This window comes from Grammomys surdaster, unplaced genomic scaffold (genome assembly GCF_004785775.1).
Source record: "Grammomys surdaster isolate TR1022 unplaced genomic scaffold, NIH_TR_1.0 66, whole genome shotgun sequence".
Lineage (NCBI taxonomy): Eukaryota > Metazoa > Chordata > Mammalia > Rodentia > Muridae > Grammomys > Grammomys surdaster.
The window spans coordinates 4,807,459-4,834,971 of NW_021604568.1; the positions used below are offsets into that span (position 1 = coordinate 4,807,459).

At 52.4% G+C, this 27,513-nt stretch overlaps 2 protein-coding genes across 6 annotated transcripts; one reads left to right on the top strand and one right to left on the bottom strand.

Annotated features, from left to right (window-relative positions):
* Positions 1-105: 105 nt before the first annotated feature.
* On the bottom strand, positions 106-16,239 carry Pdzd7 (PDZ domain containing 7). Its single transcript, XM_028773316.1, has 16 exons — positions 16,014-16,239; positions 11,427-11,567; positions 11,024-11,198; positions 10,356-10,532; positions 9,950-10,097; positions 9,350-9,410; positions 8,584-8,979; positions 7,896-8,093; positions 6,095-6,145; positions 5,476-5,651; positions 2,692-2,783; positions 2,487-2,578; positions 2,265-2,336; positions 1,216-1,833; positions 874-974; positions 106-468 (listed from the first exon to the last, which is right to left on the bottom strand). The coding sequence occupies exons 1-16, from the start codon at positions 16,237-16,239 to the stop codon at positions 106-108; spliced, it is 3,087 nt and encodes a 1,028-aa protein (XP_028629149.1).
* Positions 16,240-18,247: 2,008 nt separating this feature from the next.
* Sfxn3 (sideroflexin 3) lies at positions 18,248-26,602 on the top strand. 5 transcript variants are annotated; one of them, XM_028776144.1, is made up of 12 exons: positions 18,248-18,507; positions 19,390-19,467; positions 19,700-19,863; positions 20,352-20,522; positions 20,823-20,921; positions 21,245-21,320; positions 21,473-21,558; positions 22,849-22,976; positions 23,156-23,205; positions 24,533-24,582; positions 25,129-25,176; positions 25,413-26,602. In XM_028776144.1, the coding sequence occupies exons 3-12, from the start codon at positions 19,703-19,705 to the stop codon at positions 25,507-25,509; spliced, it is 966 nt and encodes a 321-aa protein (XP_028631977.1). In that variant the 5' UTR covers positions 18,248-18,507; positions 19,390-19,467; positions 19,700-19,702; the 3' UTR covers positions 25,510-26,602. The 5 variants fall into 5 exon arrangements, with proteins under 5 accessions (XP_028631977.1, XP_028631990.1, XP_028631974.1 ...); XM_028776157.1 differs by having other exon boundaries at positions 19,703-19,863; XM_028776151.1 differs by lacking the exon at positions 18,248-18,507 and adding an exon at positions 19,086-19,221.
* Positions 26,603-27,513: the final 911 nt, after the last annotated feature.

Below are 27,513 nucleotides of genomic sequence, written 5' to 3' on the forward strand. Positions count from 1 at the left end.
CACCAGCTTATTTTGAAAAGCCAGAGCCACCAGCATGGTGGTGCTGTCAGAAGTCAAATGGATAGGACAGAGGTGTATGGAACCTGAAGGCAGCAGGAGGACTTGTCACAAGGAAGGGCCATGGCGATCCTTAAGGATAGGGGAGAGTTTAGGGGTACTTTGAGGGACCTTTAGGGATGAGCCAAGAGCCTGCGGTAGTTGTCTAGCCTCAGTGGGAGGTAGCTGGGTGGGAATCAGAGCATCTTCCATGGGTCCATGGGCAGAGGAACTGTCAGCAGCAAGGCTCTGGTCCTTAACAGCTGGTAGGTCAGAGGATAGGGGCAGCAGGCCAGGCCCAGGGACCCTGACCACAAGTTCCATAGGTTCCCGAGCCTTGTTCCGATAGGCCCTGCGGATGGTGTCCACGGCTCGCTGGTGGGTTACCTGCTCCAGGCTTTCTCCATCCACTGCCACCAGCTCAAAGCCAGCCTGGTATAGAGGTAGAATATTCAGTTCTGAGTCATTACCACCCACCACCCAACCTGGAGGCCGTGGCCTTTCACCTCCACTAGCTAGGACACTCCTACTCATCTGGGTGCTGGGAATGGACAATAGGACTTTTGTGCCTGGTGCCGTTGGGGGCAGGGCGGGGCACAGACAATAGCCCTTTGTCCCTTGGGAGTTGAGGTGGAACAGGATGGGCCATTATCAGGCCAAGACTAGCATGAGGGGACACATTCTTCTCTAGGACTGCCCATCTTATGGGCCTGACCCCCATATCCCCAAGCCACCTCCCATGACCTGGTCTGAACATGCCCAACCAGAAGTGTCGAACAGTTTTGAACCCTGCTATACTTCAGCCCTGGGCCTAGAGAAGCTCAGCACTTCACCCACTTCCAGAGCCCCGCAGAGGAAAGCAGCACCTCCGGGAAAAATCTTCTCTATCTTCACCATGGGCTGCACCTTGGACTCGATACCCCCTGAAATGCTGATGCCTGGGGAAGATCCGAAGCAGAGTGACAGCTTTACCCCAAACCTTGAGCTCCCGGGAGGAGCCTAGAATCCCCACCCCAAATCCAGCCCTTCCTTCTTCTCACCTCTGACTTCTGTCTCAAGTCTCAATCTCCAAACAGATTCTCCAACTATATACCTTAGTACTCAGATTCCTTTCCTGGCCCACCAACCTCCCTCAAGCCCAGGAGTCCATCCTGCTTAACCAGTATTCCCAAGACTTACCCAAAGACTGCTTCATCTTGGATAGCGTAACGGTCCTCAGCTCTCCAGTGGAGACATTGCCGGCTGCTTCCAAAGCTTCCCGACCAATCCCATTCTCCAAGGGCCCTTGCCTGGCTCCCGCCTTGGCCACCTGCCCACCCAGAGGTCGTGGAAGCAGGGGCCTTGCCTTCCGAGGCCTGTGGTAACGCCCGTTGGCTGTGGTGGCATTGGTGATGGGTGCCGGGGAAGGTGAGCGCCTGCGCCCGGGAGACTTGCCTCGACCTCGGCTGTGGCTGCGGCTGCGACTGCGGCTGCGGCTGCGGCTGCAGCTGCAGCTTTGGGTTGGGGTCTGGCTCTGGTTCTGCTGAGTGTCCTCTTTGCTTGGGGGTTCTGTCAGTAGCCAGTTAGGCCTGGGAGGTCTGGGAGCCACTGGAGGTGGCTGAGGAGGAGGTGCGCATGCGCCTCGGCGAGGAGAAAAGGCATCAACTGGCACGTCTTGTAGAGGGGGAATTCCCTTGTGGTGGTGAGGACCAGAGGCACTGAGGGAGACCTTAAGGCCCCCAAGCCTCTCCCTTATCTCTCCGTCTTCATCCTCTGAGCAGCTGTTCACTGGCAGCAAGTAAAAGCCTCCACGGCTATCTGGGGAATATGGTTAAGGCTAACTGACTCTTCTTGACCATCAATCCCAGGACACCTTTCCAGACCCTGCTTCTTACTCTGGCCTGTAGGATGCCCGAGTATGTGCAAACAAGGCCTAGATTTGCTCAGGTCCTTTGTAAAGTGTCCCATGGTAAAGGGGCACTGGATCAGGTGGACAAACATGACCTGTTATTAATAGTATTTTGTATTATAATACAGTTCTACTTTGGCAGAGCCAAGGGACCAGATTTAAAACTTGTAGTTTTAAAATGTCCTGTACAGGTATGTGTGACTAACAATGGCCTGGAGGAGAGCGTTTTCCTTCCTGACTACAGTGACCCTGCTTGGAGGCAAGGATAGGAGGCCTGTTCTCCCTGTTCCAGTGTCCCCAGGGTTGTCCCCTTTCCCCAGGTTATAGGACTCTGACTGACCAGGCACAGGGGTGATGAGATGACGCTTGGGTGGCGTGTCTTGCCTGGTAGGTCTCAAAGCAGAAGGCCCCACTGATTGGAGAAGAGAGCAGGTCAGAGGTCAGACACCCCTGCCAGGCTCCCAGATAGCTCTGCCAATGAGCTCAACACCCTCCACTGCCACCCCACCCCTGGCTGGAGCTCAGGACCCGGAAGTCCCCCAACCCCACATACACTGCTGACCTGCCCTGCTCTTAAGCGCCTCAAAAGCCTCCAGCTCCACAGGCATTACCATGCTATCGAAGCGACCAAGGTCTGTGGGGGCCACCACGCTCCTGGGGGAAGACAGGGATGTGCGGTAAGATGTTCTAGGGTGCTGTCACAGAGAGGCTTCAGCCCTAGGGTCACTGGGGTTTCTTGCCCCTCCCCCTCCCAAGCCTCTCCCAACCTGATGTCTCTCAGCAGCAGCAGCTTCGCCGGCCTGTCTAGGATGGCCAGCAGGGGGCGCACCAGGTCCTCCACACCACCCTCATGGACATACTGCATTTAGAGACATCACAGGTCAGCCAGCAGCAGCAACTCTAGAGCTGGGTGTGGGGAAACATCAGGGCACAAGGGACCCTGGGGCCCATCCCGCCATCTTCACTCTAAGATAAGGTCACCCTATCCAAGGTCCACAAGTTGGTGTGTCAATGACCTTGTGGACCCCTGGAATGATCAGCAGATCTGCAACAAGTACCAACATCAACAATGGCATCTGGACAGGCAACGCGAAGCCTTTTACATGCAGTCTCTCACTTAGCAACCACTCTGAGATGATTCCTGTTTTCCAGATGAGGAATTCTCAGGGAGAATTTGCTCAAAGCCACGCAGATAAAGAAATACAAGGAAAAACAAGAACCCAAGACATCTACTTCTTGCTTGCTCTGGTTCAGGAAAAAAATGTTCAGGGGCTGGACTCCCCCACCCCCAACCCCCACCCCCAACGCCTTTGCCCAGGCCAAAGGAAGAAATGTGAGCCCAACACTAGGCTGTGAGCCTGGCTGTTCCCACCCTTTGTTCAGGGCTAGAATGGTGACCTTGGCAAACGGATGGCTCTACAGCCTTTCTAGTCAGTACCCTTCTGCCTGGTACGGCCTGGATGCCACACCCCATGGACTCTAGAAAACTGAATACTGAGAGCCAAGTTACTTGAGCAGCACACCGCCCCCTGGTGGTGAAAGGAAGGAAGACACCGTTAGAGAGCTCCTCAGATAGTTACCACGTATGGACATAGACACAGAAATAGCCGGCACTCTGGTCATCAGAATGAATCATCAATAAATATTTAGGAATGAATGAAAAAGTGTGTGTGTCCCTAACCTACAAGTATGATCACAGGGACTCACATCAACAATATGCTGCCATATATGTGAATGCCCCTCAAGTCCACAGACAGGAATTCAGCGTCTACTCTGGAACCCTGGCTGACAAAAGAGGCACAATGACAAGACCCTCCCAGAGCCTCGAGGACTCTGGTGGGAACAAGGACAGATGAGCCTCATGCGACAGTCAACCGTAAGCCGCTGCAATGGGACATTGCGAGTTTCTGAGACAGGCAAAGGATCCTAATGGGTGCCTCGGAAGCAGACACCACTCCACCAACTTTTCCGGAGTGGATGCAAGGACCAGCACGGGAGCTGGGGAGGAAAGTGTTCTGAGGGCAGGCAGGATAACGAGTAAACAAAGGTTTCACGTGGCATCAAGGGCCCGTGGAGACCCTCCAGTAGGACTGCACAGGTTGAGAACATGTGACTAGCACCCCAAAAGCTATGTGGCTCATAATTTACATCAGCTTATGTGCTAGCTCTTAAGATCCCAGAAAAGCTGGGAATGGCAGATTGGGGTGTCACACCAGGGACGGCCCAGAATGTGGGAGAAAGCAGTTTGTACTCTGTTCTGCCTCATAAGGGAAGTGCAAATCAGTAAGAGAGGTATTTAAATTCCTGGCCTGAGGGACGTGGAGGGGTGGCTCACGGGAGAGAGGAGAGATCAGAGCATCAGAATCGCTAGGGAACTTTGTCTCTCTCTCAGGCCCAGGCTCTGTTTCAGAGGGTGTGGGGTGGGGCACTGGGTTGATTGTGGACAGTAGGTTCAGCCTACAGGGTAAATAGAACCACAGTGAAATTAAGTCCTGGTTTTGAAGAAGGCTGGGGAAAAAAGGGGTGTGGGAAAGGGGCTGGTCAAAGATACAGGTGAAGAGCCCCGCCTAGTGGCCATATCTTGGAGTTGCAGCCTCACCAGAGCTGGACCTCTTAAAGTTCAGAACTGAGAATGACAGAATTTAACCCAGAGCCCTTGGCAGGACCCTCCATCTACATTTCTGTTGTAAACCAGACCTTACAAAAGAGAATGTGTGAATGACTCCATCTTAGCCTTTGAGTGATACTACATCGTATATGGGCACATATGTGCACACTAGGCACATATAAACACATGTGGGCATGTCAACACAACACCTCACAGACATGACCGTGTACACATCACAACAATACACACACAGCCCCATCACGAACCAAGTATATTTAAGAACTAGTGACTTTCTGAAACTGTCCAGCTTGCCCAGTGTGCACAGATGCATGTTCCCTCCAGGGAACCAACCACAGGACCCTTGGGGTCCTGGAGACAAAATGATAGTGAAGGACTTCACAGTTCTTCTGGAGGGGTGAGCAGTGCCCCGCAGCCTCCCCAACACTTAGGCTCCAGGAAGTCCTCCAAAACTGACTCCCTCTGGTACTGGTCGACGAGAAACGAAAGAGAATAGAATGGGTATTGCAGACAGTTGAGGTGAAAGCAAAGGCTAACCAACTTGAGAAACAGGAACGGGCCCTTGGCATAAAGCCTTGCCTGCTGGCTGTTCCAGGCACAGAGGGGGAGATGGGAGACAAGACTGGGGGCGGGAGAGAGCACAATCAAGCCTGCAAGGACTTTCTCCTCCTGTTTATGTTTTCCTCTTTTCCTCAACTTAAGTGCCACCTCCTCTGAGATGCCTTTCCAGATCTCTGGGGTTACCCACATCTGTCTTTCACCGGGCTCTGTGTAACTTGTCACTGGGGACTTAGATTCTAGGTATTGTCTTCCTCTTCTTCCTGCCTGGGAGCTTACTGATCATTGCCCTTCCGACAACAAGCCCAGGTACTGATCGATGAACAGTAGCCTGAAATGAGGGACCAGGCCTTGGGCAGAGACTTACCCGGGAGCAGTGGCGAGTGACTGCTAGCACCTCATCGTCTGTCAGCAACCTCCGGGCCAGGTCCTGAATGAGGGGCCGTCGACTTTCCCAGGCCTGCACCTGTTCATCCACATCAGGCGCCTGGCCAGAGGGGCTTCCAGACCTGGTGGAGAGCAGAGCCCGGCCTCTCTCCCGGTCTGTAGAGCAGGGGTGAGAGGATGTGATAAAGGTGACAAGAACTGGTAGAGCAAGGTAGAGATTCTCTTGGTGGGGGCGAGGCTCCAAAGAAGCCAGCCAGAGACTGAACATGCCGGGCAGAATCCCGCTGGGCCTGTTCTCAAACGTAGTCTTCCCTAACGAACTGCCATCAAGGGAGAGCCAACTCCAGCCTCCCTCACTCTCACTGTAATCTCCCCAATCGGAGTACAGACAAGCTCCCTCACTCTCAAATCCCTCTGGGGATCCTAACACAAGCCTGGTTCATTCTCTGTCCTCCTTATACTTTCTAGTAAGCTAGGCAAGTTCTGGCTGATTCCCCAGGCTCAGCTCTAAATGAGTTTTGTTCAAAGTCGCTAAGCTGGTCACAGGCTGTAACCCCATCTGCTGCTTTACCATGGGGCCCTTGGGATACTGGATTTACCTCGTCTTAGTCTCCAGGTGACAAACTTTTGTACAGGTCCCACACTCCCTGCTGTAAAAAAGAAAGAGGTTCAGTTCAGTAGGACTCAAAGGCCTTCAAGGTCATACCCAGCCAGTGGGTATGTCAGTGGGGAGTCAGTAGAGGATGTGGAAGAGGAGGCAGTGTGAACGCTGCTTGTGGAGTTTATTTGGAAATGAATGAGACGAAGAACCCCCAGGACAGCTTAGCAGTACCTACCTTCAAGAAACAGAGAAGGAAAGAGGAGCCTTGGAAGGAGAGGGGACTGGCCAGAGAAGTAGGCTGAGACCCATGAGAAACCGGCATCCTGGGAATTGAGAGATGAGAACGCAGCGGAGGAAAGGGGTACCCCTGACTGGAGAACCCCATCGCTCCTACTGGCCTGTCCCCCAAGGCCTCCAGACACTCAATTCTAAGGCAGAGCAACATCAGGTCTCTCATCCTCCGCTTGCTCCCACTTCCGGAAACAGCACCCTGCTTGTCTCCTGGGTGACTGCGTCCATTCTTAGCTCGTGTGTTCCAACTGGGCTCATGGGCCAGGGGGAGATCCAAAATCACCTGTCTATCACGTCTGGCTCCTGCCTTTCTCTTACATCACAGTTGTTTGCTCAGCATGATAGATAAACCCAAGCGGGGCCCCGACTGACCCTTTCAGCTGCAACTGTTGAAAAATATTCCTTTAGGCTAGGTGAGGTAGCCTATGCCTTTAATCCCAGCACTCAGGAGACAGACAGAGACAAATCTGAGAGTTTGAGGCCAGCCTCAAACAAAATGAGACTATGTCTCAAAAACAAAAACAAAATAAAACAAACAAAAAGCCCCAAACAACAACAACAAAACCTCTCTGCTAAGGGACCGTGGTCATCTCATCTCCAAGTTAGCAAAGCCTTCTAAGGCAAAGGCACAGGCTTGAGGAGATATGGCCGCTGGTATTGTTCCTGCCCTCAGACAGGCTAAGGTCAGTTGTTGTGTCTAGAGACACACTTTAAAGCTAGCTGGACTTGAGTTTCTGCCCTATGCATCCGTGTTGGCTCTGGTCTCTGAGCCTTAGCAGGGTTGACAGGCTTTCTGTGAAGATCCTTAGGAACCTTATACCTGGGGCTGGGTCTAGAAGCCAGTGTTAGAGTGCTTTTCTAGTCTGCCTGAGGTCCTCAGATTCAATTATCATGACAAGTGTGTGTGTGTGTGTGTGTGTGTGTGTGTGTGTGTGTGGTGTGCAGCATGTGATGTATGTATGGTGTGTGATATGTGTGTGGTGTGGGGAGTGTTTGTGTGGTGTGTGTGGCATGTGTATATGAGTGTGTGTATGTGTGTGTGTGGTGTGTGGTATGGTGTGTGTGTGTGTTTGGGTGTGGTATGTGGGTATGAGTTTATGTATGTGAGCGTGTGAATGTGAGTGTATGTGTGTGTGTGTGTGTGTGTGCGCACATGTCTCCATGGGGCCCGTGGAGCTCTGGATGGAGGATGTGAAGCCAGGGTCCCTACCAAAGGCGCCTTCCACTGCCACCACTGCCAAAAGCACATGACTCCAAGCTGAGCTCAATCACTTCTTGCTGTGCCTCCAGCCTGTCACTTTGCCTTTCTGAGATGAAGATGACAGTGTGACAGTGGCCACCTCATTTTCAGAGCACCGTTTAGGAGTTAGACAAAGTGCGACTTAATGCTCCCATTTCACTTGGTCTCCATATGCCTAACAACGTGCCTTTTAATCCTTGCGGGGGGCGGGGGGGGGAGGCAGGGCGGGATTTCAACCTGGAACTGCCAGATGGATCCCAGCATCTACCTTTTTCCAGGTCCAGGCGAGGGCGGACTTTGGTGGGGCTTCTGCTGTCCAGTGTCCAGGCCTCTCTATGCCCGTCCCCTGCTGGCCGCCCCTGCCGCCCTCCCTTGAAGAAGAGGTTCATCAGCGTCTTGGAGCGCTGCAAGGCCCCCTTCTCCCCAGAGGATCCTGACTTCTCCTTCTTCCGCTGTTTCTTCTCCTCTGTAGATACGAGGGAGCCCCCGGGAGGGCTGGAGGGTGGGCAAACGAGGAGGGGGCGGGGCATAGGAAAGGGCGGAGAGAAGGAAGGGAGGTAGAAGGGCTCTTCGGCTGTTCCAAAGTGGGAGCGGGTGGGGTGGGATCTTCTTCCTGCCTTCCACCTCTCCCGACCACACAGCTCCAGGCATGTTGGGAGTCTCGTGTGTATCTGTAACTATACAGACCTGGGCATCCCAAGCTGGAGAAATTGGAGTTAGGGCTGATTTGGGGCCCGGAGCTTTAGTTTGGGTCCTGGGACTGAAGTGGGTTTGGAGTCCAGGCCTGTTTAGTGAAGTGAAGCCTAGAACAGGCTCTGGGAATGTTCTGGGACTGGACGTGGGACCTGGCCTAGGCCCTGCGACAAAGGCAGATTTGGGATTGCTCTTTGGAGTGTGAGACAGGTTTGTTTGGACTAGAACCTGTGGAAAAAGTGGCACCCCTCTCCCCAACATACCCCACAGTGTCAGGTGGCTCTGGGATCTTGTGATGGGAGGCCTGGGTCGGCTGAGAGCCAGAAGCAGAGCCGTCTTGGGGGACTCTGAAAGTGCAGAATCAAGGTGTCGGGTAGAAGAGGGACCATCAGAGCGGATGGCCGTGTCCCTGAGGATGACAGTTGGCCTTACGCTGCACCAAGTTTCCACACGGGTGCTCATATCAGGTTCAGTCTGCATGGCTGTGTCTGCCCGCCCCCAGCCTGGGCCATAGCCAGTGGGCTCCTCTGACCCCAGGCAGACATCCATGCGGTCAGAGGGCAGTGAACCCGAGCTGCAGGGGGCGCTGGAGGCATAGGAGGAGACGCTGGAGCTGCTCTCGGAGGCTGGTGACAGCTGCTGCAGTACCCCGTTGCTCACTGCAAGGGAGAGGAGGCAGGGTAGCTCAGAGGTCTGCTTCCTTCCCTTGGGGCCCTGCCATGCTCACAGACTACCCTTGGGCTTTGGGGTAGAGGAAGGAACCAGAGGTGTCAGCAGAGAATAGAGCTGCCAGCTTCGGGGCTTGCCACCTACATCAGGGAGGCCCCAGGAAGTCATTTCTTTCCTCACCCACTGGGGCTTGAGGCCTAAAAGACTCTGACATTGAATCTGGAAATCCTCAGGGGAGGTTATTAGCATCTCTGACTGTGAGAAGGTTCTGGAGGACATCCTGATACTCCCCCACCCTGCCCAGCAAGCCCAGTCCCACCCATGGGCCTTAGCTCTTTTCTTTCATCTCTCCAGACTCACATCTATCCAGCCAGCAGTACTCAGAGACCATCTCTTTGTAGGCAGGGTATCGGCCGGTTTCCTGAAGAAGACATGGTGGGCATGGGAGGAGGAGGTGAGGAGTGGGGTGGAGTAGGGGGGAGTAGGGCGGAGGAGGGCAGAGGACACAAAGATCTGATCCTTAAAGTAGGTGTGACCACCATGCCACATGAATAATGAAATCAACCACTCCCCAGGCAACCCAACCTCTGTTGTAGCCCAGTCTCTTTTGGCCTGTGCCCCAGAGATCCCCACAACCCAGGTCTTACACACTGCAGCTCCCACCCGTACGGTAGTCCTTGAGGCCTTCCCCCATGCTGAAGAAAAGCTACTATGCTAGAAATAGGGGAAGCCAGACTGGAGTCAGGCCAGGCTGCTGACCAGCTGAGCCACTGACTGGGGCCTTTTTGAGCCTCAGGTCCCTCTTTTGCCAAATGGGCATGAAAAGGGTTCCTGCTCTCTCTCCAGGTGGCTGTGGGATTGGTGGCATCGACAGAACAAGGAGCCTAATTAAGAACTTGGTGTTCTGAGACGTTCCTCCCCTAGTCCAGCCTCTCCCTGCTCCCATAAAGTCTGGCGTACCTTGATGGTCAACATGATGTGTGTTTGGCCCTTCAGCACCTCCACGGCCTGGCTGTGGCTGATGTCATCAAACCTGACACCGTTGGCTGCCAGTACCTGGTCACCCACTTTAATGCCATTCTCTTCAGCCAGACCCCCATGGTCCACTCTGGGGAAAGATGGGTGTTGGTTGATAAGACCCTAACATGCCTCCCTTCCCGTCATCCAGACCCCTTCCCTTGGCTTTGGCAGTGCCCACCTACATTTCTTGACCCTCTTCTGTTGACCACACCCTCTGCCCAGGCCCTGTCCTGAAGGGGCCCTCACGTCAACATTTGCTGGCCAAACCTCATGTGTTGACCCATCCCCAGACTCCACTCTCAGCCCTGCCCCTGGTCTGGGTTTTCCGTTTTACTCCAGCACTCACTTGGACACATAGATGCCCAGGCCAAACTCCTTGCCCCCTCGGATGTTGAAGCCTAGGCAGAAGTCATCGGAGGTTGTATAGAGATGGACGATGCGGCGCACACCGTCTTCGGAGCTGCTGTCCGACGGGGTTGAACCGCACTTCTCTACCACCAGCCGCCGGTTCACTACATCCACCCTGCCACAGCACAAGACGCCCTGATCCCAGCTCCTCCAGGAACACCCCGTCTAAAAACCCTGGCAACCAATTGGGGAAAGGACGATTCCTTTGTGAGGGGGTTGGGGGGCAGGGGGAGGAGCCTTCTCCTGGCTCAGAATCGTCAGCGGAATGTAGGTTCCATCAAACATATGAAAGGATCCGAACCACCCCATCATCTGTCTTCACTACGCAGCCGCGGCATGCTGGGGACCGTTTCCTTTTCTGTTTTGTTTTAGATGCTGTGGATGAAACCCAAGGCCTCCCTGGATGATGATAAGCACCAACTCTACTCCGATCTCTGCGCCTGGGTCCCAGAGCCCCATTTCTGCTCCTTGCAAAGCCCGGTGGATGGATACATGCCCAGAAGGGTACGTGGCTCAGTACTCAGATAGCAGAGCCACAGGAAGACATTGGGCAGGGGCAGGGAAGTCACTGGGCAGGGAGTCTGGGCAAGGCCAGGTGCTACTCACCATGTGGTCTTCTCCTTGGAGAACTTGATGCCGGGCACACGGCCCATGCGCCGCACCATCATGTGCAGGCAGCTGCTACTGGTCAGCAACCGCACAGCGCTTCCCATTGTGGTGCTCTCTAGACTCAGCCCGTTCACCTCTGTGATCTTGTCTCCCACACAAAGGCCAGCCCGCTCTGCGCAGGAGCAGGGAAGGGTGAAGCCTCGAAGTGGGAGCCACATGTCCGTTGACAGCGCACTAGGCTCTGTCCCCTGATGTACTCAGCAAGAGTGGGATCTACCTCCCATCAGTCCCCGCCCGCTGAGCGGAGATGATTCCTAGCCTTGGACACCTAGCGTCTGCTACTCACTAAAGACGGAGGCACATCTCAAGCCGTGCTCACCTTAAGGGGCCCCCTGCTCACCTGCACTGCTCCCTTCCTCCACCTTGCTGACGAAGATGCCCAAGCCATGCTCAGAGCCACCTCTCACGCTGAAACCCAGCCTCCCCGAGGGGCTCTTCTCCACACGAACTGCGTGGATGATGTCACTTTCATCACTGTTGGCTGTGAGGATAACCACGTAGGAATGAACTCCATGTTAGTTTTGGCCACTAAGCATATGGGGTCCCCAAATGCAAAGGCTAGGCTTCTGTGCAGAGCAGCCCAGATGATACTCAGGGCTCTCAATGGAGAGGGTATACAAGTTCCCTCTGGGTAATTCTGAAACCACAGGCCACTGGTGGATAGTGTGGGAACAGCTGAGAATGGCCCTATTAGATTCCATGCTTTGCCTTCATGTTCTCTCTCTCCCTACCTCTCCTCCCTTCCTTCCTTACCGTGTACGTGTACGTGTACGTGTGCGTGTGCGTGTGTGTGTGTGTGTGTGATGTTTTCTGAATTCTTATGTACAATCTCTGAAAATCTGCCCTTCTGAGTGGCAGATGGCGAAAAGGAAGGTTCAGGACTCCATTGTGGGGAGTCTGGGCTCTCTGCTTGCAACAGAATGAGGCCGGCATTATATGCTCAGTGTAACTTAAGGGCAGAACCGAACTAGCACAGGAGAGTTTGACAAGAGACAGATTTTCTTTTGTGCTGGGACAGATGGTGGGTGATTTTTTTGGAGGCATGAAAACTGAAACTTGGTAAATTCTTGACCGGGATCTAATGGCAGAATCGCTGAAGCCTCTTTCATCCCATAGACTCTGATTCTAGGGGTAGAGCAGTAGGAACTACCCAGCTACCTGAGGACAGAACCTCTAATTCAGCATGCTGTAGTGCATATCCTGAGAGCCCATAGCAGGGGCCAGGGCCAAGGCAGGGCAGCTGGTTCTTCAGAGAAATGAAAGGGGAGATGCTAGGCAAGCCTGTCCCACATAAGAGGGGGAAACTTATTTTTAAACAAGGTTTACTCTAGAGGTTTTGAAAGGGAGTTAAAACACACACACACACACACACACACTTCAATTTAGTCTATTGGGTTACAATGTGTGGCCAGGACAGATGAGGCTGAAGTCCCCAAAGACAGCCTGGACAGGGGTGGTACAGGACACAGACAGGGACCCTAGTGCTCCCTAACCAGTTGTCATCACACAGTTCTCAGGCCCCATTATGTCTTAGCTAAAAAGCCTTTAGCTTTCTGCCTTCAGCCCACTTCCTTCTCAGTTCCTCCTTGGGAACGGACCCCTATGGGCTGTTGGGATGTCACATCTGAGCTTTTATTTTAGTGTGTGTGTGTGTGTGTGTGTGTGTGTGTGTGTGTGTGTGTGTCAAAGTCTCAGAATGTATCTCTGGCAGTCCTGGAACTCACTACGTAGACCAGGCTGGCCTCAAACTCAGAGTCTGCCTCCCAGGTGCTGGAACTAAAGGTGTGGGCTACCATGCCCTGCCACATCTGAGCTTTGAGACCAGAGATGTAGATTCTCCTCTCTCCCTCATCTGACCTGAGCAGGACTCTGGCCCTCCCTGCCTCTCCCTCCGTGTCATCCTCTGCCACCTCTGGAGGCTTTCCCCGTTAGTCACCTTCAGACATTCTGACCTTTTTTCTTGGTGGCTCACATGAGCTAGAAATTGTCCCCTCCTGTAATACTCTCGCTTTGGCTTTAGTTTTGGGGGATGGGGAGGGCTGGCTCCTTTACTCATCCCCTCTCATCTTAGACATTACTTTCTTAGAGAAGCTCGGCCTAGGGCATGGTACCAATGGTGGACACAACATCACCGGAAAACTTGTTAAAATGAGAATCCTGAAGGGCTCCCGGGCAGACTCATCATCCTGAGGGTGAGGAACTTGGGGCCTTGCATGTTAGGTGAGCACTCTGCTGTATTGAGCAGAGTTATTATGAGACAGTTTTATTGTGCAGGCCATGTTGACCATGAAGAGACCTTTTCAAGTGCTGGGACTGTGAGTGGGCACCACCTTGTCTGGCTATAATGTTTGATTGTTTTTGGTTTTTGTTTTAAATGTAAGAGCTAGGTATGGTAGACCAGACAAAAAATCTTATCACCTAGAAGCCTGAAGCCTGTGAGTAGAGAATTCAAGGTCGGCTGTAGTGAAACTTTGTCTCAAAGCAAACAAGTCAGGTGTACTTCCTGTGCTGGTAATCTCAATACCCTGGAGCTGAGACAGGGTTGTCACAGGCTTGAGGCTGGCTTGGCCTACATAGAAAGTTTTGGATCAGCCAATACTCTTTCTATATCGAGAGTTTATCTTTAAAAGAAACAACAACAAAACCCATAGAAGTAAAAAAAAAAAAAAAAAAAAAAAAAAGCAAGCTAAGATTGCCAAACCACTCAGGCCATGGCTTAAGTCCTGGATGCCAATAAAATAAAATAAGAAAATTCAGACATGATGGCGCACATCTTTAGCCCCAATACTCTGGAGGCAGAGGCAGGTGGATCTCTGAGCTCAACTTCAGCCTGGTCTATACTATGAGTTCCAGGACAGCCAGGGATACACAGAGAAATGTTGTCTCAAAAAAAAAAAAGTATGTCTTTTATGTATACGAGCGCTCTATCTGCATGTACACAGAGAGGAGCTGATTCTCTGTGGATGTTTAAGAGCCACCATGTGGGTGCTGGGAATTGAACTCAGGACCTCTGCAAGAGCAGTCAGTACTTTTTAACTGCTGAGCCAACTCTCCAACTCCCTCCAGATCAGTCTTCTAAAAAATTACATGTGTTTACTTATTTATTTAGCGTGTGTATGTCATGGGACATGTATAGAGGTCAGAGGACAACTTTCAAGAGTCAGTTCTTTCCTGCACTGTGAGTCCTGGGGTCTCAGATCATCAGGCTTGGCAGCAGATGCCCTTCCACACTGACCTGTCTCGCTATCCCCCCAGTCTGTCTTTTACCTGCCTTCTAGGGTAACTTTGGCCTGAGTCTGGCTTGAAAGGTTTAGGAACACTCTCCTGTCTACTAGTCACCATGACTTTTCCTTCAGAATTGTTCTATCTTGTGTCTTATTGTTTATCTGTGCATTGTTTACTGTTGTTTGGAAATCTGCAAGCTTCATCACGGGACTTTGAAGTTCTTTCCCATCAATACATCCCTAGTTCTTGCACAGTGCATAGTATCTGACAGGTATTTTTGGATAAATGAGCAGATGAGTGAATGAATGAAAAAACATTAATGAACAAACTAGGAGAGGAGAAAGAGGTGGTTAGAAAGGGTCATGCCAGCAGGGGTGGTGGTGGCACATGCCCTTAGTCCCAGCACTCAAAGCAGAGGCAGGAGAATCTCTGAGCTCAAAGCCAGCCTGGTCTACAGAGCAAGTTCCAGGACAGCCTACACAGACAAACCCTGTCTTGAAAAACCCAACAAAAAAGAAGAAAGGAGGGAAGGAAGGAGGGAAGAAAGAAAGAAAAAGTCATCTTTCCTGCTTTCTAGCTTTCTAGATCCTCTGGGGTTTTCTGCTTCTTGGTCAGAATGGCATTGGTGACCTCAACGGTGTGGGGCCACTAGTGGCTATTGACAGTGATGGAAGTGAGCGTGCCAACCATATCCTGGGCAGCTGCCTTTGGAGGGGAACAGAGACTTGCAGTTGCATCGGAAGAAACACCAGACCTGAAAAGTCCAGTCTGGGATCCAGCCAGGGGAACCGTGCTGGCTCAGAAAGAGGAGAAGGATTGGAGATATTGATCAGGTCCTGTCCACAGAGAGCCAGTCCCACAGGGCCTCGCTCCCCTCCTGGCTCTGTCTTCCTCACAGGCCCTTTGTCACCTCACATCTGTCACCATAGTCTAAGCACCTGCCTCATCGTGCTTCCCGCTGTTCACTTCTGACTTTTGTGGGGCGGTAGCTGCAACCCCCTACCAGCTGTTCTTGTTTCTTGAAGTTTGACTATGCCTCATATTTCTGTAAGGGGAAAACTGGGCTTCATCTCTCCAGGTTCCCTGCAAGACCTAACCAGGGTGGATACAGATTTGGTTGCCATGATATAGTGCCAGGTGGCCATACAGTCATTCTCTCCTAAGGACCCAGCTCTGGGGCTCTCATTCCCTGCCCCTGCCTCTCATTCCTCCTATCCCCGCCCCCATCCCCACCCTGCCTTTTCATGGACATTTGCTGCTGTGTTTTGGCCTCTCCCCCACACTTTGAAGCTTGGGCACTGACTCTCTACAGTCCTCCACAGTACTGGTCACGCAGCTGACTGTCTGGTGGAAGATCTCCTCCATCCTGCTTCACTCCCTAAGATACATACAAATGAGTTAGGAGAAAGATAGAGTTCAAGGGATGGAGGGGCGGATTCAGCACACTGCCTTGTGAAACCCAGGGGCCCATGTATGCCTTTCCCTTAGACTATGGTTCCCTCTCCCATCTCTGATCCTTCTACAGCCCTGATGCCCTAAAATAGTGGCTGCAGGATATGTCAGGGTGGATGAAAGATGATCCTATTTCCTAAGACTCTCTGCTCTTGAACTCCTTTGAGCATACTGGCTTGGCTTCACACCCCAGTCGGTTCCCGTTGTCCTCAATACTCCCATCCAGGCGGCTCCTGGGCCCCACACCCACCTTCGATGGGGGAGTTGATGAGGATGACACGGCCCATGGGTGAGGAGGCTCGAATTCCTCGGGAGGGCCCATTCAGCAGGCGCTGCTGCTTCCTCAGCAGGTATCGTGTTGCTGTGGCGCCTGAGTCGCTGCCCAGGTGGCCTCGGGAGGACAGGGAGCTCAGGGAGCCAGAGCTGAGCTCTCCTAGACCCAGCGGGTCAAAGCCTACTGTGAAACCACGTGCCATGCTCAGGCCAGGCAGTGCCCTACAGATCCAGATGGAGTCTGCCTGTCCTCCAAAGGTTGGCTCTTGGTGTTCCAGGCTCCATGTGTGTTCTCTGTAGGGTTGGAGTCTTGATAAGGCAGATCTCACTGAGTCCTAAAAACTGCTTCTCCGGCCAACCTGGCCTAGAAAGTCTGCAAGTCAGAGCAGCTGATCCCAGGACTCTTGGAGGAGAGGGATCTTTCTGGTACAATCTCAGTTTGAATGCTTCTTAGGAGCATGGGTTCCAAGTCTGTGTAGGAAGAACAGGGTTTTGGGGAGAGGGATGAGTGCTGACCCATTTGACCCAGCTTCTACACCTCCCCCTGCCTTGAGCCATCCTGTCCTCTTATATCTTGGGCCCCTCGCCTCTTCTACCCTGAGGCCAAGGAGATCCGCCCTGTTCTGCACCGTCTTGGATTTAGGGAGCTGTTTCTACAAGGCCACTGGGGAGCTTTCCTTCATCCCTTCATCCCTCCATCCCTCCATTGCTTCTCCCAACCGAGTCATCTCCCCAGTCTCCAGTCCTCTTCTGACGCTCAGAGAGTAGATATGGGGTTACAGCAGGCTCTTGAATTTTAAACAGAGAGAGAAAAATGGGTGTCAGGACAGTATATTGCAGCATCTTTCCTGTGTATACGTATATGGGTAGGGGCTAGCATCCCGAGCTGGACTTCAGGACCTGGGACAGCTGCAGCCGAGCTTGCCCCCCACCGCCACCCCCAGGTGATTGTCAGGCTCTAGGCTGTAGCTGTGGGTCTAAAGTCGCTGCAAGACCCTATCCCGGGACTGGGTGATCTTCTGGAGAGAGCCCCATAAATCGCTAGTGCAAATCCAGGGTCATGCCCCCCAGAGCATTTCTGTGAACCAAAAAGCAGACTCCCCCATGTAGGACCTCCTGCCCCGCTACTTCTAGGACTTGGCCCCCTCACCTGGTTGCGTGTGCCGCTGCCCTTGTCGCCCGCCAGCGGGCTCCAGACAGGAAACTAAGGACCCTGCCCACGCTCGATGCGGCTGCTGGAATAGGGCTGCCATGAGCGGTCCTGGGATCCTATTGGCTGCTAAGACTGCCAGTCATTCTCTTCTGGCACCTTTGGTCGCCTGTCCGGACTGTAGCTCCTCACCTGCCTGATACCTCTGGGCTCTGACCGCCCCCACTGGTTGTTGGAACCTAGGAGTTGGCTCTGGAGTCCCGCACTGGCTACTAGAATCACGTCTTCTCCGGGCCATGCTAGCTTCCCGGGCTCCTGAAATTGCCATCCCTTCCATAGTCATTCCTGAGGTCTCTGTGGGAGAATGTCACAAACGAAAGAGCTGAACGTGAGCCTGAGATGAGCAGGGACGAAAGCTGGAACCTGGCTGTGTCGCGGCAATGCTCTGGGTGCTAATGGATAAGGGGCATGTATGTAACGCCTTCTTCATCTTCTGAGTCGAAAAAAAAAATGTTTCTCTGGACACCCTGTTCTGGAAAGGGCCGCATGACAGAGCAGCTGATCCCAGGATACTAGGAGAAGAATCTTTCTGATGCGCCTGCTTGGATGCAGGCAGAGATCACAGGAAACTCTGGCCGTGCACATTCCAGGGACTGGGGCGTCAGTCTGTGTACGGATAAGTGTTGGGGGTGCTGGCACAGTGGAGCTGGGGATTAGGTGGCAAAGGGAACTGAGAACACAAAGGGGCCCAGACACCACCACAATGTGGCTGAGAGAGGATTCGAATGATGAAGATCTGCAAGAGGAGCCTCTAGGACCTGGAGTAGCAGACCAGGGTGCAAGCAAGGAGAGCCCATTGCCAAGGCAGCCATAAGTAAACAAGCAGTAATCCGAATCCCTCCGGGCGGCGCACCATCAGAGGCCCGCCCTCCTCGCCGCTCACCCGCACCCAGTGCACCTAGACTGGGTGCTGCCGGGTTGGGTGCCCCCAGAGGCAAGCTGAGGGACTGCAAGCGAAGGAGGCAAGTGGGGCGGCTCCTCCCCTTTTCCCCCTGGTTGGGAAGGCGGCCAGAATTGCTTCCCACGACTGGGTCGAGTCTGGTCTCAACAGCCTGGTCTGGGGGAGTCACTCCATATGACATCCACTGTCCCAGAACTCTGCCAAGAGGGGGGTGGGTCAGGCGAACGAGCTTAGAGAGCCCCCGCCCTTCCCTGCTGCTCAGCGTCACGCGTGACGTCCCGGTGATGGCTGGGAGGAAAGCGGAGAGCGGTGAAGGAAGGCGGGTCTGAGAGCTGCTAAAAGCTGAAAACCCCGGAAAGCGTGAGTGCGGGCTGCCTTGCGAATCAGCAAAGTGTAGGGGTGAGGGGTTGGGGTCAGAAGAGGAGGCTTGCTTCGAAAGGCTCTCTCTCTCTTGTGGGAATTCCATATTGCGTGGTCTGATAGAATCTGTAGGGCACAAGGAGGGGTTGGTTGGGTGAGGCTGTGTGTTAGGCATGCTTTCAAATGTCTGCAACTGATAGATATGGCTGAGAGTGTGCATGTGTGTGTGTGTGTGCGTGTGTGTGTGTGTGTGTGTGTGTGTGTGTGTAACGGTATTCTGGCTGGTTGGCTAGTGTATACAGAGTGGGTCTAACCTGTTTGTGTGCCGGGGAGGGCGTGCCTGTCTTTGTGTATAAGTATGTGAGAGTTGGGTGGGGACGGAGTCTACTGTGAGGGAGGATGTGGGGTTGGAAGGGATTAGTCATTCTGCAGGATTTTTGCCTAACACAGCCAGATGGCTGTTCTTGACATTCCTTTTTGTGCTGGGTGGAGGGACAGCCATTGAATCTTGCCCTTTCCTGAGGTTTTTCTAAGGCCCGGAGAGAATTGGGTGGGTGTCTGCGTCACTCTATTCAACCCAGGCTCAGAGAGAGCCCCGGGTTATTGTGCAGGAGTCGAAGCAAAGGGGTTTGAAGAGGATATGTGTATGCTCGCATGCTTACAAATGGCTGCCACTCCAGTGCAGTTTGAGATCTGGTGCCGGTCAGCCCTCAGGTGCCTTATGACCCTTGTCTGCTCCAATCAGGGGCTTGAGTGTGGGATGACTTTTGTCATTTTCCCAAATAGCCTTGGAAATTTTTATCTAAGTCTTAGAGCAACTAGGGCCTGAAGCTGAAATGAGCTTTGGTGTGTGTAAGTTATCCATGTTCTATGCTCCTACAGTGGGAACTCAAGATAGCTGCCCTGGATTAGTGCTGGTGACTCAACCACACACATGTAAATCCTGCATCAGGCCACAGTGTGAGCAAAGCTATATTCTGGGTTCTGGTCTTCCTCCCACTCTTCAGTGGCCATAGGTCCCTGGCTAAAACACTACCTAGGGAACACCCTCCCCCACCCTTGTTTATGGAGCTGGAGTCACCTTGAGCATCTGCAAGCCCTGATCAGTTTCTGGGACCAAGGCAGAGCCACCAAAGTTTCTGTCAAGTGAATGAAGTCCTTGGACCTGATCCTTATTCTTGCTGCCTTGCAGAAGATGGGTGATTTGCCCTTAAATATCAACATTCAGGAACCTCGGTGGGACCAAAGCACATTCCTAGGCAGAGCCCGGCACTTCTTCACAGTCACTGATCCCCGAAATCTGCTGCTGTCCGGGGATCAGCTGGAAGCTTCCCGGAACATCGTTCAGAATTACAGGTGAACCTGCCTCAAATCACGCCACTGTGACACAGCACTTTAGCTCAGCGGATTTGAGGACATTTGGGCTGAGGAGACAGCACTGGTGGTGTGGGTAGGCTGCAGCTCTGCAGTTCACAGATCCACAGTAATGACATTCCTCAGTGCTGTCCACTCTGCAAGGACAAAGAGAGTCCCGCGCAGATAGAAAGGCAATCCTCTTCAGGAGATTTAACTCTTGGAATGTCCCCCAGCGATCCCAAACCCATTCGAAACCACCATCACTATGACCCTGGAGAAAATGTGGGACCACCAAGGATGTAGAAATAGGAAGGCATACTTAGGAGAAGCTTTGACCTCCCTCCCAGGGGCAGGGAGGTCCTTTACTCTGAGGTTGGGTGCCAAACTTTCTGATCCTTTGCCAAGAGTTCCCTGAGGCAAGCAGCAGAGACAAGAAGGGCCAGTCTGACCCCTGCAATAGCCTGCTGGTTTCTTGCCAATTTCTACAGGGCTGGTGTGGTAACCCCGGGGCTCACTGAGGACCAGCTATGGAGAGCCAAATACGTGTATGACTCAGCATTCCATCCGGACACGGGGGAGAAGGTGGTCTTGATTGGCCGAATGTCAGCCCAGGTGCCCATGAACATGACCATAACTGGCTGCATGCTTACCTTCTACAGGTAAATCTTATCCCATGTCCCCTTCCTGAGTGTTGTGTCCCAGAGCATGGCTGGGTGACTAGAAGTCTCCTTTGTGTACCCTTTACAGTCAAGGACAGTGGGTGGGAGAATACTATAGAACCCTTTCCATTTCTCAGAATCCAGCCTCCATGTGTGTAAGGTGCGCCCACAAGGCCGATAAGGGCAAGTTTGGGGACCATCAGCTAAGTCCCACTTGAGGAGTTAAGGAACCTCGAGGGTTTAATATTGGGGGGATATTGTGGAGGGACAGATATAAGTAGTCTGTCTTTGTCCCCTCAGGAAGACTCCGACTGTGGTGCTCTGGCAGTGGGTGAATCAGTCCTTCAATGCTATCGTGAATTACTCTAACCGCAGCGGGGACGCTCCCATCACTGTGCGGTGAGTGTACCACACCCCAGCCACTCCGGGTCCTCGTGGACCCCTGTGCTAGCAGCTCGGCTCTGCTAGCAGCTCGGCTCTCCTTTCAGCTTATTCTGTTCACCTCCCACTTAAGGGCACTCAGTCCTTTCTGTAGCTGTTTTGGGGATCCACTCCCCTTTTAAAGAAGAAGGAAGACTTTCACTGAAGTTTCCTGGAGCAGGGGAGAGCTTTCAATGGGGCTGCCCTCTGACACCTCCTGCACTGGAAACACGTAATGTCCCTAAAGGAAACGCAGGCTGGACTCTTCATCTCTCCCTGTGACCTAGCCTTTTCCTCCACAGGCAGTTGGGAACAGCCTATGTGAGTGCCACCACAGGGGCTGTGGCTACTGCTCTGGGACTCAAGTCTCTGACCAAGGTAAAGTCTCCCTACCACTACCGGCCTCTCACGAATCCTTTTTCCATTTTCCTTTTCCCTGATACCATCTCAAGAGGCTCCTCATATCCATCCTGTATTCCTCCCTACCCACGGTCCTCCAGAGCCACTGAACACCCCCTTTGCTCCCCCAGCACCTACCCCCACTAGTCGGTCGGTTCGTGCCCTTCGCAGCTGTGGCCGCAGCCAACTGTATCAACATCCCCCTGATGAGGCAGAGGTGAGTGGTCCTGGCTCGTGTCACAGGAATGTCATGACAGGGCTTACATGACAGATCCTCCCCTCCTGCAGACCAGCCAGGCCAGGGGCAGACTTCTCCATCACTGGATGTGAGCAGCTGGGCCCTGGATTAGACTGACCCTGTGTTTGAGAACAACCAGTTCCCACTCTGTGAGAACTTGCCCTGAGGTGAGGTGAGACTGTAGGGTGCAGGGTTTTAGAAAGGGCACCTCACTGGGAACTTGCTGATAGGGCCGAGGCATTGGGCGGCAGCAGCAAAACCAGCTCCTCGTGACTTGAATGAGAAGGAACACTGCATTTGATAGGTTGAAGGTGACTTTTCAATAAGCAAAAATGTACCCTGAAGTATCTCATGCCACCGTCAAGGAAATCACATTTCCGGCAGTAGTGACATCAGTGTGTTGGTTATAAAACTCTATGTGCCTTTTTGGTTTTTTGTTTGTTTTGTTTTGAGACAGGGTTTCTCTGTGTAGGCCTGGACCTCACTATGTAGACCAGGCTGGCCTTGAATTCAGAGCACATGCCTGCCTTTGCCTGCTGGTATTAAATACTTGGCTCACACAGCATTCTTAATAGTTTTGTTTTGCCAGGCAGTGGTGGGACACACCTTTAATCCCAACACTTGGGAGGCAGAGGCAGGCGGATTTCTGAGTTCGAGGCCAGCCTGGTTTACAGAGTGAGTTCCGGGACAGCCAGGACTATACAGAGAGACCCTGTCTCAAAAGCACAAAAAACAACAACAACAAAAAAAAGTTTTGTTTGTTTGTTATTTTATGTGAGTACACTGTAGCTGTCTTCAGACACCAGAAGAGGGCATCAGATCCCATTATAGATGGTTGTGAGCCACCATGTGGTTGCTGGGAATTGAACTCAGGACCTCTGGAAGAGCAGTCAGTGCTCTTAACCACTGAGCCATCTCTCCAGTCCCAGTTTTGTTTATCTGGGATGCTTTGTGGAGAAACCCCACCTGGGCTACTCAGGGGCATTTTTGGTAGTTAGGACTCAAGATACTTGCTCCTGTCATGCTTGATCCCAGTACCTTGGGAATGACCCCACATCCTGGCTCCTCTCCAAACTCGTCTTCTTCAACCAACTGAATGACCCAAAACTTACCCACATTCCCTGGTTGGCCAGGCATCTCTCTATCTACTCTCTCTGGGATCTACCCTACACCCTGGGAGCTGTTCAGAACTAGCCTTTGAGTGGGGAAGGTAAAGGGTCCCCAGAGATCTGCTGCCTACAGTCTGACTCCAGCTCTTTCTCTTCTTAGGGAGCTGCAGGTGGGCATCCCAGTGACTGATGAGGCTGGTCAGAGGCTTGGCCACTCGGTGACTGCTGCTAAACAGGGAATCTTCCAGGTGGTGATATCGAGAATCGGCATGGCGATTCCTGCCATGGGTGAGGCAGGGATGGCTGAGGGGAGCTCAGGAGGAGAGAAGAGAGCTTGGGGGTCTCAGGGTTTTCTGATAACTCAGTCAGCAAGTCTGGGAAGAATGGGAGGAGCTGGGAGGGAGGCTCTCCCTCAGTCTCCTGGAGTTTGCTCCATGATCTCTCTCACTACCCTGTTCTCCCCTCAGCCATTCCCCCAGTGATCATGAACACTCTGGAGAAGAAAGATTTTCTGAAGGTAAATAACTCACCTTTTACCTATTCTGTCCCAGGAGGGTTGGTGTTGAAGAGAAATGACCTGTCCCCAGTCCTCTCTCCAGCCTGGCCTAAGTCTAAGACTTGTGGTCCTTCCCTGCCTCTGTACCTTCATTCATTCATGAAGAAAGAGTGGACTGGAGGGAAGGAACGGTGAGGGGGAGACAGAAGGGAGGAAATGGAGTCCATCCTGAGGAAACTAGATTAACTCCAGAGGTCTCTGACATACACAAGATGACTGTCACCCACAGGCTTGATGGCATACTCGTGATGTCATGCACTGTGTCCCCAGTAACAGGCACACATACATACTCATGAATGCACAAACAAGTTAGGGAAGCAAGGCTCAGGAATAGTCTCCAGCTCATTCATCCAATCAAGTATCCACCAGTCAGTACTCAGCGCCAACTGCGCACCAGACACGCTAAACAGAGCTAACATGGCTGTGGACCCGTCCTCACGAGGCTTACAGTACGGAAACCCATAAAAGAGAAAACAATAGGGCTGGATGTGGTGGCTCACATCTTTAATCCCGGCGCCCTGGAAGCAGGGGCAAGTGGATCTCTGTGAATTTGAGGCCACCCTGGTCTACATAGCAAATTCCAGCCCAACCAGAGCTACACAATGAGACCTTTTCTCAAAAAACAAAAACAACAACAAAAAAAACAAACCCCCAAACAAAATCAACAACACCCCAAAAAGCAAAACAAAACAGAACAAACAAACAAAAAAAAACACAAAACAAAAACCAAACATATCATTGTAAGTTATGAAATGTGCTTTGTAAGAATCCAGTGGGGCAGTGTAATTGAGACTATCTGGGGAACAGTTTAGGCAAGCACAGGCCTCGGGAGATCCAAGGAGTGAGGTAAGTCAGGCAAAGAGTGTTTCAGATAGAGAGAACAGCTTGTGCAAAGGCCCAGAGGCAGGATAGCCTGATACATTTGAAGGACAGAACAATGGCTGAAGAGGATGTAGGAGGGTGTGAAGAGGGACATATTTATGCCCTGGGATGACAGGAAGTGAGTGGAGGCCCAAGGGAGGCTCCCTGAAGAAAGTAGCTGCTGGAGGAAATGGGGTAAGAGAAAGATGGTTAGAGTACAATGGGAACCGATTCTGAGAGGCAAGAATGTACTGCGGGCTAGGCAGCAGGTCTGGTAGGGGTGGGAGGTTGCCGTGTGCAGGTCCCAGCCCCTCATTGGCTGGGAAGAGACAAGGGCTGCTGAGCTAGAACCATGGTGCAGAAAGGTAGGTGGAGTTGGGGGAAAAAAACAGGATGTAAGCCATTCTGTTGTCTCTGTTTCCCACAGCGCCGCCCCTGGCTGGGGGCGCCCCTGCAGGTGGGACTAGTAGGCTTCTGGTAAGTGTGCAGAAGGGTCAATGGGGGCACATGGGAGAGCCTTTATCATTTTGGGTGTGGGTGGGCATATACTATCTTTGAGATGCTTACATACATTGCTTAATCATATATCCAGTTCCAACGGATACCCACAGTGCAAAATATGCCTGCGTGTGCGCGCAGGCTGAGTGCATGAGTGTTGGGGGGGCTCTAGGGGTTCTTGCCTCTGAAAGTTGAGGGGTTCAGTCTTCACTCACCAGAGGAAGCCATACAAACAAACTCTTCGGTACGATCCAGGAATTGCATCCCGTTTTATCCCTGGTCCTGTTGCTCTCTGATCATGGGGCTTTGGATGATGCGTGGGAAGCTCTTTCCTCAGGCAGAATCTGCTGTCAGGACTGAGTGTAACATCCCTGAATGGTCCTTCAACTCCGTTTTCCAACCTATATAGCTGGAACAGAGCTCAAAAAAAGGCCTTCGTTCCTGGGTCTATTTCTGTGAGGTGGGGTACAGGGAGGGGACACTCAAGCCAGTGTCACAGACATTTCCTGTGTTCTACTTCTCTAGCTTGGTATTTGCCACACCCCTGTGCTGCGCTCTGTTCCCTCAGAGAAGGTGAGTGACGCCGGTGGACCTCACCAGAGTCTCAGCACGGGACCCCGTCTCAGGCCCTTAGTGTGTTCTAGGGAGGCCTGCTAGGAGCATCTGGGAGCTGGGGGAATGACAGTGAGCCAGCCCTTCTGAAAGCAGGGAGGATTCTTCACCTGAGAGTGGAGGGAAGCCGGATCCTGGGTCTGAGCCGCTGAGCCCGGAGCATATCCATCTAGCATGTGCTGTTTGTTCTGTTGCAGCTCCATACAAGTGAGCAGGCTGGAGCCGGAGCTGAGAGCTCAGATCGAAGCACAAAACCCCAGCATCGATGTGGTTTACTACAACAAGGGGCTCTGAGGGGAGTCGGCCTCTGCCCCTGTCCTTACCTCCTTAGGCTGCTTCTCTGGTGCCACCTTGTAACGCTACCACCTGTTTATCTTCCGGGTACCGGGCGAGGGGCTTGATGTTGGAGCAGCCACTGAGACCAGCAAACTTAGACTGGGGGAGGCACCCCTATAAGCCTCTTCTCTCCTCTCTGGTTTCAAAGAGCAAGTCACAAAACCCATCCCTCCTGTGTTTGTGTGTGTGCAGAGACACATGCAGCACATACAAGTGTTTATACATTTGGTCCTGGAAGCTAAGAGCAGAAATGCTGTTCTAGGATGTCCTGATATTTGTCTTCTCTCCTCAGACTCCTGTCTACCTAACAGTAAGCCAGGTGATAGGTGGGACTTCCTTCCCTAAACTGTTCCTCTGGCCAAGTCATTTCTGACAGCATCTTAGCCTTCTGCACCCAAGATTAGCCCCAGGATCCCAGAACACCAACTAAAGGACATCAGCAGGCCACAACAACTTAACACTTCAGGTTTCGAGTAGCTAGCTCTAAAAGCTGGTTCAGGACCTGGGCTGGCAGAGGCAGCAGTGCGGGATCAGGGAGGCGGGGGGCTCATGTTTGCTGGTCCCCACACCCTAGAATGACTTCACTCCTCTCTTCTTTTCTTGTGGAACACGGGGATGTCAGTAGCCTGCACTGCTCTCCACGCTTCAATGTGGGTGCTTTTAGGGACAGTTTTGGATATCCTTGGTCTGTTCTGATGACTCATGACTCAGACAGAAATCCCATACTTCCAATTCCTTCCCCAGTTAGAAAGCCACACAGGAAGAGCAAGCATTCCCTTCAGGAGCTGCCACCACCCGTACCCACTTATAGGGGGACCGGAGTGGGAACGGTGCTTAAACACAGGCCTCAAGCGTACAATATCAAGACAGGTAATTCTGTGTTTTGTTGACTCTTCTTAGACACACCCCCGACCTCAGCTCCTTCCTTTCCATCTACCCTGTCTCTGGGAGAACCCAGGGCTTCATATATGATAGGCAAGTGCTCTACCACTGAGCTATAGCCCCGGTGCGCTCTCTTGCGCTCTCTCTCTCTTTCTTCCTCACTCTCCTTCCTTCCTACCTTTCTGTCTGTCTTTATTTCCATCTTTCTTTATTTTTTGTTTGTTTTTGTTTTTCAAATATGGTTTCTCTGTGCAGCCCTGGCTGTCCTGGAACTCAGAGATCTGATTATCTCCTCCAGTGAGTGCTAGGATTAAAGGCATGTGCCATCATTGCCAGCAGCCCTTCTCTTTCTTAAGACATGGCCCTGTGCTCCCTCTGCCCTTAATTTCAAAAAGAGGAGGGATCCAGGCCTTAATAGCTGGACCAAATGGAAGATGGGCTTAGGAATGGCGTGGGTGGTAGTGACTTCACTCTAAATCCATGACCTCTAGCTAAAAGGTGAATGGGGTCCCCAGTGACATCCACGGAGACCATTTTCACTAACCCCCTCCTCCAGTGACAACAGCTGTCATGTCATGGTGTCAATAAACTGCAATCCTGTCTAGCTCTTGATCTTCGGTTATTCATGTCCCACTTGTCTAAGTGTCCAGGAGATTCTCCTGCCTTCAGCTTCTCCCCAAAGTCTTCCCTACCGTCTGTAGGGAGTCTCATCTCCCAGCAGAGGGCTCTCTGAGCTTACAAAGTGGGTCCTCGGGCTAGTACCTATTCCCTTGGAAACTGGAGCCTTGGCTTCATTTCTTTCTTCACTAAGAGAGGACTGCTCACATATATGTTAATGGAAGCTCTTGCCTTTTGGTTTCTTTGAAGAATCTGTCAAAAATGGTGACCTCTGTGTCTAGGAAACCGTTAGAGATGGGAGAGGAGGCCAGCAAGTGCCTGTGCCACCAGAGTGAAGCTGGAAGGGAATGGGAACAGCACCTCCTCTGTCTTTACCAGGTCACTATGGAAACAGGCCTGGCCAGATCCCTTCCCATCACCCAGGGTTCTTCTCTCTCTCTCTCTCTCTCTCTCTCTCTCTCT

Bases quoted from the DNA above. Each gene is read 5' to 3' on its own strand.
- Pdzd7 (XM_028773316.1), bottom strand. From the start codon at position 16,239: ATGGCACGTGGTTTCACAGTAGGCTTTGACCCGCTGGGTCTAGGAGAG. The intron at 8,980-9,349 runs GTGAGTCTGGAG...TCTCCCTTGCAG, and splicing joins GTACTGCTGGCTGGATAGAT to TGAGCAACGGGGTACTGCAG. The intron at 5,652-6,094 runs GTAAATCCAGTA...CCTGCTCTACAG, and splicing joins CACCTGGAGACTAAGACGAG to ACCGGGAGAGAGGCCGGGCT.
- Sfxn3 (XM_028776144.1), top strand. From the start codon at position 19,703: ATGGGTGATTTGCCCTTAAATATCAACATTCAGGAACCTCGGTGGGAC. The intron at 23,206-24,532 runs GTAAATAACTCA...TGTTTCCCACAG, and splicing joins AGAAGAAAGATTTTCTGAAG to CGCCGCCCCTGGCTGGGGGC. The intron at 25,177-25,412 runs GTGAGTGACGCC...GTTCTGTTGCAG, and splicing joins GCTCTGTTCCCTCAGAGAAG to CTCCATACAAGTGAGCAGGC.